At 38.0% G+C, this 15,696-nt stretch overlaps 2 protein-coding genes across 2 annotated transcripts in view; one reads left to right on the top strand and one right to left on the bottom strand.

Moving 5' to 3' along the window:
* Positions 1-15,696, top strand: part of LOC133526296 (SWI/SNF-related matrix-associated actin-dependent regulator of chromatin subfamily A-like protein 1) — a 45,469-nt gene that overhangs the window by 21,130 nt on the left and 8,643 nt on the right. The window lies entirely within an intron of this gene.
* Positions 353-4,316, bottom strand: LOC133526184 (serine protease inhibitor dipetalogastin-like). Its single transcript, XM_061862681.1, has 2 exons — positions 4,183-4,316; positions 353-1,994 (listed from the first exon to the last, which is right to left on the bottom strand). The coding sequence occupies exons 1-2, from the start codon at positions 4,193-4,195 to the stop codon at positions 1,312-1,314; spliced, it is 696 nt and encodes a 231-aa protein (XP_061718665.1). The 5' UTR covers positions 4,196-4,316; the 3' UTR covers positions 353-1,311.

Consider the following 15,696-nt stretch of genomic DNA (forward strand, 5'->3'; position numbering starts at 1 on the left):
AAGTGTACGTCACGCTCGTAAGGGCCTTATCAGATAAAAATAAAATTTTGATTATCTCCGAAATGGAGTTAATTAGAATACCGGTGTCTTTAAGAAAGTTACTTAATTTAAGCTCAGGAATGCACCCTTGAAATTAACGGAAATAAAAAAACACGGTGTATAGTTTCGTCATTTGCATCCTGAATTCCTGACTGGGGAGGGAACTGTGGCTCCTAGGACCAAGGTTCCAAGGACGGAAAGGAAGGAAATGACACCACTACACCCCAAAAAATTTTGACGGGTCATGTGCCAAACACCCAGTATTGTGTAACATTAGAGGGTATTAACTCCTGGGAGTCAGGAAAATCACAAATTTATTATCACATGTTTATTTATAACAATATATAATACTACGGACTTATACAATTACGTATCAGACATAACAATACGATGACATATCTACTCATTGGGGGCCTTAAAAATATTCGTTCTTTGGAAGACATTTTATAGAACTCATCTTTACTATCATACTCGTTAATAATAAGGTATCACAATAACTTCATACATATAAATGGCACTTTTTCGAAACTTTTTGTCCTGAATAGGCGTACACATAAATTTTTTAGGGTTCATTTAGACGGCGCGAGAGATTACATTAAATGAGGGCTGACACGTTTAATTTCGCCGCTAGGGGCGCTAGTGTAGAAGGTCTTTCAAAATGTCAAATGCATAGTATTTTTGGGGTTTACAAGTATTTTTATCGCGAATTTATACTCCATATACCTACATAATTGTAGTAAATGTTTTTTCTATTATTGATTATTCATGGTAAACATTAGATATACTCCAATAAATGTTAGTGGTTTTAAAAAGTGCAAAATTAAACAGGTTTAAAAACAGCAAATTTAGACGTTAAATTGCTTTTGTGTAGGTATATTAGAAAGTTTTTTTTTTAAATAACTATAGCAGAATTTTGAGAGCTGTTTTTCTGAAAACTCACGTGCGAATTCTCGCGCTGTCTAAATAAGCCCTATAACTGGGCAAGGCTGTCAATCAGACCGAATAACATTCTTACGAATAAGTAAACAAAACATCACATACAATACTGTTTTCGGGACGATTGGTAAAATATATCGAACTACAAGAACTCAAAAAGCACAAACTTACGTTCAGACTAAGGCATACCATTTTACAAGTTTCAATAAAATTAGTTAATTTATCTTTTATCCCTTTGTTATAAGTACATACCTAAGTCCTAATGACAGATTATGACAAACGATTAATAGGTAATTGAGTCTTGTAGCGCGTGTATCAATAACGCCAGCCCTTTATTTAGCAGGGACCATTGTGAGCCATGCTCAATCCAGGATTACTGTTACTCGAGCATCCCAGCACACAATGGTTAGCATACGTTTTTCCATCCGATCCACACACAGGCGCATAATTCCTGAAGCACACACAGCTTTTCTTAGGGGGCTCTTGTTTTGAATCTTCCACTACTTTCACAGTCACGTCCTCGCAGGGACCGTCAGCTTTTTTATCCAAAGGCTTGTTTTGCGCCGCGCATTTCAACAAGCACATATTACTGTAAGTAACACCGTCGGTTCCACAGATTGGCTCGAAGTTCCTCGTGCAAGTGCAAGTGGGTAGAATGGGTTTGGCTACTTTCACTTCCTCGGTGACGGTCTCAGTTTCGCAAGGGCCGTCATGTAGCTTAACCAAGTTGGGGTTTCTAGATTTTTCGCAGCCGAGAGCGCATTTGCTGGGGTAGGTTGTGCCGTCCATGCCGCAAACTGGTTTGTATTCAAATGTGCAAATGCAGGAGGGTTTTTCAGCTTGGCAGGGGCCTCCGTGGGCGAGCTTTAGATCGTGTTTGGTCTGGGCGGCGCAGTCGAGCATACAGCTGTTGGGGTAGGTCTCGCCGTCGGAGCCGCAGACGGGCGTGTAGTCACGTGCGCACACGCAGGGCGGGAGAGCTGCGGTGCTGCATATGTAGGAGGCAATGAGGAGGATGCCTGTTGACAAATAGTGATAGAAGGTTAGTTGTTGGTTATATTTTGAGTTCGTTTAAATGGTCATTTTCAGTACCTACCTAACAAGTGTTTTTAAATATCTACAGATTGATACTGCTGCCACACATGCTTGTTTTCAAACAATAGAACAGAGGAGTGATCTCCATTCCAACAGGCAACAAACGAGATTTATAACGATTCAATTTACCTTAAGTGACTATCATTATTTCAGTCATGATTTGTCCGAAATTAGAATTCGTCCGAAAAATTAAATCTTTGGAATATATACTGATAAATTCACAATAACTGTTAACGAAGTTAACTTTTTTTTACTGTGTGACCTAGATACTAAGTAAGTACTTAGACAGTGTATAATTTAGACATTAAAATATTCCAAGAAAAAAGTTATTGGTTTCCGAAGATGCCATAGTTAAAGGACATTATAGGTACCTAGTTAAAGTGAGCGACAAGTACTTCAGTCAGATTGTTATTGCAGCAATTAAGTTCATTACACGATAAGGATTCCTTCAGATTTTCCGGCCCATTACCCATCTACAGTAAAATGATGCTTAAACAACGCAAGGATAATCGGCAGGATATTCCGATTTTTGAAATACTTAGTAACACTACTATACCTAATACCTACTAACCTAGAGATTGTTAAATATTAACTGACTGTAATAATCATTACCTATGATCTTAGTATTTCCTCGAAAGCTATTTTCAATACATTATTTACCGACTAAGAATGTACAAAGGAAATTCAATTGATTGATCAAATCAAATCCCGTATTGTATCGAAAATCGCATGCGATTTGTTTCAAGGCGATAAAGTCCTTTAAGTGTGTATTTCTAATCCCCGACACAAAAAGGGGTAAAATAAGTTTGACCGCTATGTGTGGCTGTGTGCGTGTGTGTGGCACTGTGCTCTTAAATGGGTAAACTAATTTGGTTTTTTGTTTTTGAAATCAGGTTCTATAACGGTGGTCGAATTGTAGGTATGTTTCATTGCGTTGTTTTTTATTTATTTATTTAATCATAAAGTCAGTATTGAGTAGGTATCAAAAACGCGGGTCAAAACAAAACGTTTAAGTAAAAATCAGGCAATTTTATTGTTTTAACGTATACAGTAGGTCAAGATGGACTTGTTTTCTCGGCTCGTGTCGTACATTTCTCCATAATGTAGCAATACAGGGAATATACGCGCAAAAAACAAATAAACATTAATGAAACTCTGGCTCTGCTATCGGTTGGTTACCCTTGACATTATGTTGATGTCTGCATGTCGGATCTGTGAGATAAATCTATCTACATATAAATAATTAATAAATAAATATAAATATTATAGTACATTATTACACAAATTGACTAAGTCCCACAGTAAGCTCAATAAGGCTTGTGTTGAGGATACTTAGACAACGATATATATAATATATAAATATTTATAAATACTTAAATACAAAGAAAACACCCATGACTCAGGAACAAATATCCATGCTCATCACACGAATAAATGCCCTTACCAGGATTTGAACCCGGGACCATCAGCTTCGTAGGCAGGGTCACTACCGACTAGGCCAAACCGGTCGTCAAAATATTATGTTATTAATTATGTTATTGTACCCCGTTTTTAGCTAGATGCATTACGATCCGTATTTTAAAACTATGTTTATTTTTAAAATTATATTAGTATGTGATTTGTGCCAACTTTAATGCAGCTAAAATTAATCAATGCCATATATATTATGTAACTTGTATAATTTTATAGTATCTTTAATAGGTAGTTCCATATTTTTAATAAGACGCTTTTCACTATTATGAAAATGAAAAAATATTTCTAATAACAAAATAAAGTTATCAAAGTACATTCATAACATTTAAATTTAAAAAAAACCCTAAGCTAATCATAAGATTTTAAACCATTTTATGCCAAAAATGCCTTACATTATTTTGGAATAGAGCTGATACTCTTGAAACTGCTCGATCGATATTTACCTATCAAACATAGCTAAGAACTACCGCAAGAAAACTCGTTTTCACGTAAAACAAAACAAATCGAAATCGGTCCATCCGTTTGAGACCTAGGTACGATGTCACAAACAGATATTTGCGTCATATTACTTTTTGCGTCGGGGGTGTCCAATTATCGCAAAGTTAAATATGTAGACAGTTTTTCTAAATAAAAACTTACCAAACTTATACATCTTGTTATCGTTTCAACTCAATCGAACTACGATCACACTGTCGTGACAGTCAGTCTACGAATGATGCCCGCCGCTCAACGCCGTCCATATATATTATAAGAGTAATTTGCGCGTAGTTCCCCGATGCGTCATCAGTCAACATGACATTATGTGAAGCTGTTTTTGACCTAAAGCTCTGAAATGTCTGGGAAATACTGTTGGACTCTTGTCATCACGTTTTCACTGTTATTTTTGAACGTAAAAAGCTGTTACATCATTTTGTGACGTCGTGCGACGCGAGAATGCATGTCATGTGACATAGTTTGTTTACCTAAGCGCTTTCTAGGCTGTGTATCTACACCTTTAAAGCACTTCAAGCCTAGGTAACCAATGTACCTGTCCGTCTATGCTATCTTAGTACCGATTTGACAGCAACAAAGTGTGTAAACTACGGAAGGTAAGGAAATAAATCTCCATGTACCAAAAAGGGTTATCAAAAAACCTTAAATAGGTGGCGCTACAATATCTAGAATACTTGAACAAAAATATCAAATCATAGACAGCGCACTTCACTCCGTCAAAAGCGCCTAGGTTCTTAGCTACTCTAGCGCTACTCTGGAGAGGAACTATTATTTATAGCTGACAGCTGGACACTTTTGCAACAGTTCTACCATAAGGTCCATAAGAGATGTCACTCCTCTTAATTCCACACTCCATAGTTTAAACGTTAAAAGTCCGCGGCAAGCTCGGTTCTCCATACAAACGTAGATAAGCTCTCATTTTAAAACAACTAGGTAAATTGCTCTGAAACTTTTTACCTGGAATAGAATATAGTAATGCCTGTAATTATTTTATGTAGCTTCAGATTCCATAGTTAAAAAAATACATCGAATTTAAGTTTATGTAAAACAAACCTCCTCTGGAGTTGCAGTCGTACATAGGCTACGGATACTGCTTACCATCAGGCAGGCCGTATGCTTGTTTGCCACCGACGTAGTATAAAAAAAAACATAATAGAGCAAAACTTGTTTTTGCTTTATTATGTTTGTTTTATAAGCTGGAGTTATATAAAGATAAACTAATTACAGGCATAGATATATATTATGTCATTGTATATGATCGTGCAAAGTTTCATTGTTATTTTTATGCCAAATCAATATTTTATATTTCTATAAACGCCTGTAAACTTGGGGCCTAATTCGACAACCGAAAATTAATGCCTCCAATGTACAGTCAGCTGCAGAGATACCGACCCGCAGCACAAATTGGTTGCTATCCAACACGTAGTTTTAAAATGAGAACGCAACTCATTTTAAAACTACTTAGTTTGTATGGGAAGAAGAAATTCGGCCCATCTTGCCGGGGACTCATATAAATCGGACGTTTATGGTGGCACTAGCAGTAGAGTAAGAGTGCCGTGTGCAGATGCAGATCACATAGGACATCTCTCTCGCTGACCAATTTGTGCTGCGAGTCGGTATCTCTGCAGCTGACTGTATATAGGAGGCATTAATTTTCGGTTGTCGAATTAGGCCCCAAGTTTACATGCGTTTATAGAAATAGAAAATATTTATTTGGCATAAAAACAACAAAATAAATAATTACACGTACACCAAATAGGATGCCGCTCAGCATAAGCCGTGTCTTTGATACGCGGTACTGGTATTCAGGGCACCCAAATTTAAAAACTAAAACTTAAAAACTAAAAAAGAACAGAATAGCAACAGAACAGGAAAATAACATGTATAAGAAAGGAAGAGAGAGAGAGAGTTAGTTATAAAACTTGTTGGGTTACGAGGAAATACTTTTTAAGGTTGTAATTACCTCTTTTAAGGTAACGGATTTGCAATTTCTGATTGGTGGCGGTAAATTGTTCCAACATTGCGTTGCAGCATATCGAAAGCTGCCACGAAAAGCGGAAAGCGTGCCGTTAAGTCTGAGGGCACCACGTACATGACCCTTCGAAAACTTAAGTTTTTCAAATGGATAAGACGGCTGTTTATCGTGAATGACTCTAAAAAGCAATGATGCAAAGTGCAAACGACTCTCAGGTTCAATGATTGATTAATTAATAATACTAGTGGCTCTGTGAGCTGTAGACCTCGCGGTAAGCTTACAATTAGAAAATATAAAACTGAAAAATACTTAGTTGGTTATCACAGTGAACTCATAATGATCTTAAGCGCCATAGACGGTATTGTCGTTTAAGTCCTTTATGTCGATTTCAGAATTTTGAATCATTTTAAGAATTACGACCTGTAGAGAAGAACATCCGGGCATACGAAAGAAAAATGCTCGAGTCAAAATGGAGACCTTCGGTTACGCTTTGGTCAATGACAATAATGTTATTTATGTGATTTTCCTTCACTGAACGTGACGTAACTGATGTATTCTTGAGTTCACTGGAAAGGCCTGAAACTGCGATCATGAGTAGCGCCGCAACTGGCCGCAAGCATATTAGGTCAAAGTCAGCGTCTTACCAGACTTGTTATTTATTATTATTTATATAGAGTGACTGCAATGGGCTCTACACCGTGTTTGTTTTAAACTCCGTTAATTATCACCGGAAATTTAAAGGATGCAATCCTAGGCTTAAATTACTTAAGTTATATACGTATTTCAATTACACTGGTACAATCAGCGTCCAAAGTAACCATTCTGTAATAGCTCAAAAAGAAAATGATGTCTTTACCTATATATGGATTTTTTTTTTATTATTATTAAAGATAAATCATAATTACATAATATTTGTTCAAAAAGCATCGTGAAACCAAAATGATTTGTCTCGATACTTCATTCCGCAGTCTATATATATACAACGTGTCCCAAAACTCAACGATAAGCCGGCACCAGAGGATGGAGCTGCTTATGATTAGTCGAGAAAAAATAAGGAAAAAAATATATCTCAATTATTTTAGAAATTACAGAAAAAAAATGAAATTCATCGAAAATCGACATCCCTAATGGTATTTTTAACGACCATGTCACAAATATTCAAATATTACTGTTTTTTTTTTGTTTTTGGAAACTTAAGTAGCCCTGCTATCTAACACAGTTCTTAAAAATACCATAATACATGTAGTTTTTACACAAAAAATAATCAAAATTCATTTTGTCCCTACAATTTTGAAAGATTTTTTCTTACAGTCCACTTTCAATCATCATGGTGTAAAAAAATAGTATCGACACCACTATACCTATATATATTGACGCAACTAACCAAGATTCCAAAATGGTATAATACTTTAGGAAACCTAGTCACAAAAAAAAACAACGAATTTTTAAACAAGAATCGACATTATTTAATGTTGGCGGTAATCACTTTTACTGTACCCAAAAAAGGATTTTTGTTGTTGAAAAATGTTGAATAAATGCAAAGAAATGGTACAATTTTTTTTCCTTTTTTTTAAATTCATTTACTACATTATTAATATTACAGTAAATGTTCAAATTGCCTGCCACCGGCATTAATACAGACATGACATCGCCTTAGAAATGATCGTTTTATCCGTCGTGCATATCTTCTACCATTGATATGATCCGCAGCTTGTGTGATTTTTTGGCGAAGCTCGTCCAAGGTTTTGAGTAGATTTTGTCTTTAAGACAGCCCCAGTAGAAGAAGTCCAGGGGGTTCAGGTCGGGCGAACGGGGTGGCCACAAGATAGGACCAAGTCGCCCGATCCAACGCCCTGGATACTCTTGGTTTAAGTATTCTCGCACTGCACGGGCATAGTGAGCTGGGCAACCATCATTTTGAAACCACATGTTTTGTAAATCACGTAAAGGCACGTCTTCTAATAATTCAGGCAAGTCGTTTTGTAAAAAGGTCAAATAGCCATCACCATTAAGGTTTCCTTGTAACTCAAAGGGTCCAATTACATTTCCATTTAAGATGCCCGTCCATAAGTTAACCTTGAATTGATACTGAGATTTGTCTTCTCTCATCAAGTGCGGATTTTCATTGCTCCAACTATGTAAGTTGTGTAGATTTGAATAGCCATCTTTCTTGCAGGTTGATTCATCCGACCATAGAACTTTGTCTAAGAATTGGGGATCTTCCCTGTGCTTTTGCAGCATCGCACGGCAAAATGCGACCCGATGTGGATAGTCCCGCGGTAGTAACGTCTGCACACGCCTGTAGTGATATGGGTGAAGTCTGTGACGTTTTAGAATTCGATGTGCAGAACTTTTTGGTATTCCCGTAGCTAGTTCTATGGCACGTACCGAGGTAGTTGAATCGTTTTCTATTTCATTGAGAACTTCTTCATCGCGTTCCAATCTAGGTCTTCCAGTGTGTCTCCTGTCAAATGGTAAACGACCTTCCGCAAAGGCTTGATGTACATTAATAAACACTCGATAATCCGGATGTCTTTGAACATTTGGGTACCTTTCTCGATACAATCTGCTAGCAGCGTTAGCATTGCATCGGCATTCTCCATAAATGAGATGCATATTAGCGTATTCCAACGGTGTGTACGGTAGCGGCATGATAAACGCTAAACAATCCAGAATACGGAAAAAGTCCAATACACAAAACACAATCACAGTCCAAAATAATGCCAGGTCAGTACAGTTTGCAGATCACCAGTCCAAAAAGCAAAGCCAAGAGTTGTTAGTATGAGAGCCACATCAATTAATACGGAACGGTGCACAGCGAACAAAGGATCAGAGTGTACTGACTTAAAAATTGTATTAACTACCCACATTTTCCATTGAAATTTTAAAACTTGCAACAACAACCCTTTTCAAAAGTGATTAATATCAACATTTAAAAATGTCGGTTCTTGTTTAAAAATTCGTTGTTTTTTGTTGTGACTAGGTTTCCCAAAGTATTATACCATTTTGGAATCTTGGTTAGTTGCGTCAACTTTTGAAAATAATTGCCATAGTGGTGTCGATACTATTTTTTTACACCATGATGATTGAAAGTGGACTGTAAGAAACAATCTTTCAAAATTGTAGGGACAAAATGAATTTTGATTATTTTTTGTGTAAAAACTACATGTATTTTGGTATTTTTAAGAACTGTGTTAGATAGCAGGGCTACTGAAGTTTCCAAAAACAAAATAAAAAACAGTAATATTTGAATATTTGTAGACATGGTCGTTAAAAATACCATTAGGGATGTCGATTTTCAATGAATTTCATTTTTTTCTGTAATTTCTAAAATAAGTGAGATATATTTTTTTCCTTATTTTTTCTCGACTAATCATAAGCAGCTCCATCCTCTGGTGCCGGCTTATCGTTGAGTTTTGGGACACGTTGTATATATATAGTCCTCCTCGCCGTATCCGACGACGGCGACTCCTTCAACTGCTTTTATTCGGAAACATGGAACGCTCTAATATGACTTGCAAAGCCAAATTTGGTTTTGAAAATGCGATCACATGGTGCGCAATGGAGCTGGCCAGCTGGGTTGTAGGTATAGGTATACGAGGGCCTCGGTCGCGTCTTACGGAGATGGCGCTTGGCATCCAGGTCTTCCAAGCGCCGCTGCTCGTATTGCTCTATCTTTTTATGCACAGTTTCTGGCCATTCCGTTCTACGCATCGCTAGTTTCTCCCAGGAGTCACTCGGTATACCGCAAGTGGTCAGGCAATACATTCACATTAGGGATGTCACGAATGTCGCATTCTTCAAATCTTCACATTCGCAGATGCGAATCCGAATGTCCAGGATGCGAATATCCGAATGCGAATATGAATGTTAGGGAATATGTAATTGTTATTATCATTCCTAATTAGAAAAAATCTGTTATTACATAAAACATATGTAACGATCTTCCTAACAGTCTTCCGCTGTGAGGACCACTGCTCCCCCGGTACGAGCCGGCGTGTTTGAAGACGCGTTAAGGCTCCCGTTCCCCAGCCACCCTACCCTTCCTGATTCCCATAGCCCAGTCAGAGCCGGTGCGTTTAAAGACACGTAAGGGGACTTGGATTACGTAACCTTCCCTACCTCGTATCCCGGTATGAGCCGGCGCGTTTTAGACGCGTAAGGGCATCCGGTATACTCCCTATTGCCCTGGTCCGAGCCGGCGCATTTTAGACGCGTAAAGGCACCCTAGGCACTCCCCTGATGCACATATCCTAACCGTCTCGCTACCCCTTTCCCTCTTAGGGGATACCGATCCCAGACTCGCGAGTTAGGTTAGGATTTGCGCCGTACCGTTACAATAATTAGAAGCATCCCCCGCGTCGTACCTAGCCTAGGACGTCTAGATTTAAGAAACCTTAGTTTATAATAAACCGGCATAAAAGCCCGCCAATTTATGTTACAGAATTAACCTGTGTTTCTTTGTCTCACCCGGCACCCTCTTCTCTGAGCTAACTAGGAAACCCTGGCTCCTGTCTCGAACAAGGGAGTTGTATGAGGCCACGCCCGCCCCGGCGAACGTGACCCCATCACATCTGGTTGTTAGAACAGGATGTTAGAAAGTGTTGAGAAATGCTGTCTACTGGTAAAAATGCATTACTTGAAAACAGTTTGGGCGCACTGCCCATACGCGAGTCGACGAGACAGGAACGACCTGCGCACATTCGCATTCGCAAAACATCCGCTTCATTTGATGCGTTTAAAATAATGCGAATATTCGTATATACGAATTCGAATATTCGTGACATTCCTAATACACATCTAATTCGTAAACAACATAATATTTGCAAATATCATATCACAACACAAACTGAGCGCATCTGTTATCACACCGAACCGGCCGGCCGAGCAAAACAAGAACCGGTCGGCGCATATTCGGTACAGGCTGCTCCATTTACGTTTACATAACTGGGGGCCTACCACGAAAACCGAAATTCGCAAATTGCGGGGATCTTTCTATTTTACTCTCACTAAGACGTAATTAGAGTGACAGAGAAAAATGCCCGCAATTGACGAATTACGATTTTCCTGGTAGCCACCCTGGATTAACATAATTATGCATTTTAGATGAAATATTTTTTTTTATACTACGTCGGTGGCAAACAAGCATACGGCCCGCCTGATGGTAAGCAGTCTCCGTAGCCTATGTACGGCTGCAACTCCAGAGGAGTTACATGCGCGTTGGCCATCCTAACCCTACACCCCCCACCCCTCGTTGAGCATTAATTATGACTGTAAAAGATATACTTTTCAACGTGAATTTTAGAAATTTACCTATATTAGAAAAAGTTATCCGGGATTTCAGATACCTTTGGCGCGTTGTTTCATCCGCTACTATTGATGCTGACTGTATTACTTAATCAATAATATATATTTATCTAATAAGGGCCTTACGAGCTTGTACACTTGCCTTAGGGTCTAATTACATACGTTACGGGCACTACGAAGTGGGCCAGTTCGTTGGTGCGCAAACCGCGTTTGTGCACTTGTTCGTTGATGCGCATGTTCGCTATCGTATCGCATATCTTTCGTTTTGAAATATTTGTATTTGTATCTAAATCTTTCGTGAGCTCGGGGTTCAATTTTAGCAACAAATAAAAAATATATTTTTTTTATTTTTATTTCAGAATCTTCAAAATTTCATTAAAAATGTTAGTACCATCGTTATAGCTAGAGGTTAGTAAGTACATTAAAATCAAATTCAAACACAATATAAATAAATAAATAAATAAATAAATATTATAGGACATTATTACACAAATTGACTAAGTCCCACAGTAAGCTCAATAAGGCTTGTGTTGAGGGTACTTAGACAACGATATATATAATATATAAATATTTATAAATACTTAAATACATAGAAAACACCCATGACTCAGGAACAAATATCCATGCTCATCACAGGAATAAATGCCCTTACCAGGATTTGAACCCGGGACCATCGGCTTAAAAAAAAAAAAATAATAATAAAAAAAAATAAATAAATAATAATAATATATAAATCGTTGATAATATTGACATAATTCTTTCAACAATGAAAAAACTAGTCATAGTAAAATTAAAATTAATTTAAATAATGAATATAAAAACAATTAATAAATGAATATGTCAAATACAAACTAAAACAGACTAGAATAATAATTAGGATGTCAAAATTTACTATTATTATTCATATTCCCATAAATAATAAGTAGTGCCAAAACAACAACTTTGCACAACTAAATAACAAAGTAGCTAAATGCACATGTTTATCATGCTGACTGTACCATTACTACCATTAGCATATTCCGATAGACCGATTTTTTAATTTTAAGCGCTCAATTTCGTGTGGCTTCCTTTAATATATCTCCACTCCACTACTAGGCATTTAAATTATACTAATAGAATTGAAACGAGTGGTCAATATACCACTAGATTCCCAATTTGTAAGGTTGAAGTACTAGTGCTCGACGCAAAGAGCATATAATCACTACGTGCTCGACGCTGCACTAGACATGGGCACTTTATGTCAAAGTGACAAGGATTAAGCTCAAATACAGAAAAAATTTCGTTGTTCAAATTTAACCTATATTTCCATGAAATAAAGTGCCCATGTCGGTGACTAGTGCAGCGTCGAGCACTAGTACTTCTACCTTAATGCTCGTATTTCAAAAATATCAATTCGTCGTTCTCCAAAGATTTTCAAGTGACGAAATCAAGCGCTCGAAATTCAAAAATCGGCCCAAAAGTCAACGTAATCGTACGCGCAAAGCGCAAGGTTCACACAATTCATAAAAATTGTCCTGGGATTTTTAAACTATCGTAAGCAATTTTATAAGAATATGCAAATTATGTCAAAAGAAGATGGTTGAATTATAAAATTGCTCTAAACTTAAATAATGGCGTCTATTATAAACTTATTTAGGTACAAGGATATCTGGTTTTTCTTCGAACTTTTTGTGACCAGTACCCCTAGTGTAAATTTAGTCGATAGCGAAACGTGACGTACGCGTTTGCGTTAAGTCTCATTTTGTATGGGTTTTTAAACAGCGCGCCAAGCGGGACGTTTTGGAAAGTCAAAAATCTCATACAAAATGACACTTAACGCAAACGCGTACGTCACGTTTCGCTGTCGAAAATATTTACACTAGGGGTACTGAAGTCCGTCTACCTAACGTCTTGCACGTTCTTAACTTAGGGTGTCCGCTAGCTAGCGCGGGTGCAGGGAGCGGGCGAGCGGATTATAGAAAAATAGCTCGAGCAACGCTAACTGGCGCGGACGCGTGCGACGGATTTTACCTACAACCTACAATGGTAGCCGCGTCAGTAAACGTCACATTTTCATAGAAATTGGTCAATAATGATTGATTACACTTTATCATAGCAAAAGTCATGCAGAGTTTGGTCTAATTCTATTTTTTTTTTATAAAAAGAAATGTAACAAGATATTAGTTAAGTAGGTACCTATTTGTTTTACAAGGGGGAAAAGTAGTTCCTAGCAACCGCTCGTGCTAATTTAGCAGATTCAAAAATGGAATCTTGAGCGTGGCGAGGGTTTCAAGACACGAAAATTTTACACCACACCAACGCGAGGAAAATACTAATTGTGTAAATAATGTATATTATGATTGTTTGTATTTCTCTATGTAAGTGAATTGTAATATTCTTTTGGAGAAATAAATTCTTAAATCATAATCCATCCCTATTTTGGCTGTACCATTGACATATATATCTAAAGACGGGCCTTACGGACAATAAGAATGGGGCCAGTACAGCGGTGTCACGCACACGAAATCGAGCCAATCGTGCAGTCTAATAAGAATATGCAAATATATATATATATATATATATATATATATACATATATATATATATATATATATATATATATAGGTCTAATCGTGCAGTGTGTAGTGGTTGTTGAGCTCGCATCACGCGCGCGATTGGTTGCAACTAGTTCCGCTAGACTGCACGATTGGTTGCAACTAGTTCCGCTAGACTTCACGATTGGCTCGAATTCGTGAGTGACTCCACTGAACTAGCACCATTCTTAGTGCCCGTAAGGCCTGTCCGTAAGCCAAAAAAGGGATGAGTATAGTTTTCTTAGTTTTCTAGTGGTTTTCCGGCCAAATTTACTGCGAGATTTGGTTAAGTTAGGGTCCATGGCGACTTTTAGCCCTAAGGAGCCTAAGGTAAAACCCTGGTTCTGATTGTACCATTAACGAAGTAACCCTAACCTAGTTACCTTCAATCATAATTACGTACCACTCGGCTTCACTTCAACTTTGTACTTTTTAGGTATTTTGCCTACAATAAACCTATTACGCCGTGTTACATCGCCGTGTACAATTTCTACATTCACCGTGTGACGTCATATTTAATGCTGACAGGTAAATCCGAGACCTCTTTAATGACGTCACTTTCGAAGTAATCAGGAATCACGGCACCGCATGTAAACACAGTCGGCATGTTGTGCCAGTTCTGAGCTAACAGACTGTATTTTATGTACTTAAACAAAACGAAGACAAGATGAGTAGGGAGGTATAACAGAATTGTTCAAGGTTTTAACATGTAAGATTTAATGGCCTCCGCTAGCTGGCGCGGGTGCACGGAGCGGACGAGCGGGTTAACGAAAAATAGTATGAGCAACGCTAACTGAAGCGGACGCGTGCGGCGGATTTCACCTACAAATAGCACCCGCGTGCGTGCGCACGCGGCGGGCGTCCGCGTCAGCTAGCGTAGGCCCTAAATGCTTTCATCGCTGACTGTTTTTTTCTTTTAATAGGCAACTAATGTAGGTATTGGTATATAGTCATTGAGTCAATTGTAACAAACCCTAACACGTATAACTAGGTTGCGTCGTTTTATCACAGAGTTCCTATGGCCACCTCCTGTGTCCACCATCAGATCAGCTTGAATGGTAGGTAGTACCATCTTCTTCCTCGCGTTGTCCCGGCATTTTGCCACGGCTCATGGGAGCCTGGGGTCCGCTTGACAACTAATCCCAAGATTTGGCGTAGGCACTAGTTTTTACGAAAGCGACTGCCATCTGACCTTCCAACCCAGAGGGTAAACTAGGCCTTGTTAGGAATAGTCCGGTTTCCTTACGATGTTTTCCTTCACCGAAAAGCGACTGGTAAATATCAAATGATATTTCGTGCATAAGTTCCGAAAAACGCATTGGTACGAGCCGGGGTTTGAACCCGCGACCTCCGGATTGCAAGTTGCACGCTCTTACCGCCAGGTCACCAGCGCTTGTGAATGGTAGGTAGTACCATAATATTGCAATATTACCCAATTTATACTGTGTATCTTTCCGTATTTAAATAAATGTAAAAAAAACAACCCTCAAATGGCTCCTTACCGCCAGTTGAGGGTAGATGAAGACATTACATGATCAAATAATGTAGGATAAAGTGACGTTCAGTGACAGATCCAGGCGGTTTTGTATTTGGTTGGATAACGAATAAATGTTATAACTATCCGAAAATTTACAAATTGTTTGTTTACTTTTATTTAAATACCTAAAGATACAGAGTATAGGTATATATGTATGTAAATGAATAATGGGAAGCGGGACTAATTTAGCTTGCAAAATATGACCCATACAAACAAATCACAAACAGGGTAAGCTTAAAGCTTGTAATAACAAATAACAAAAGAGGTGG

Source organism: Cydia pomonella, chromosome 16, assembly GCF_033807575.1.
Source record: "Cydia pomonella isolate Wapato2018A chromosome 16, ilCydPomo1, whole genome shotgun sequence".
Taxonomy (NCBI): Eukaryota; Metazoa; Arthropoda; class Insecta; order Lepidoptera; family Tortricidae; genus Cydia; species Cydia pomonella.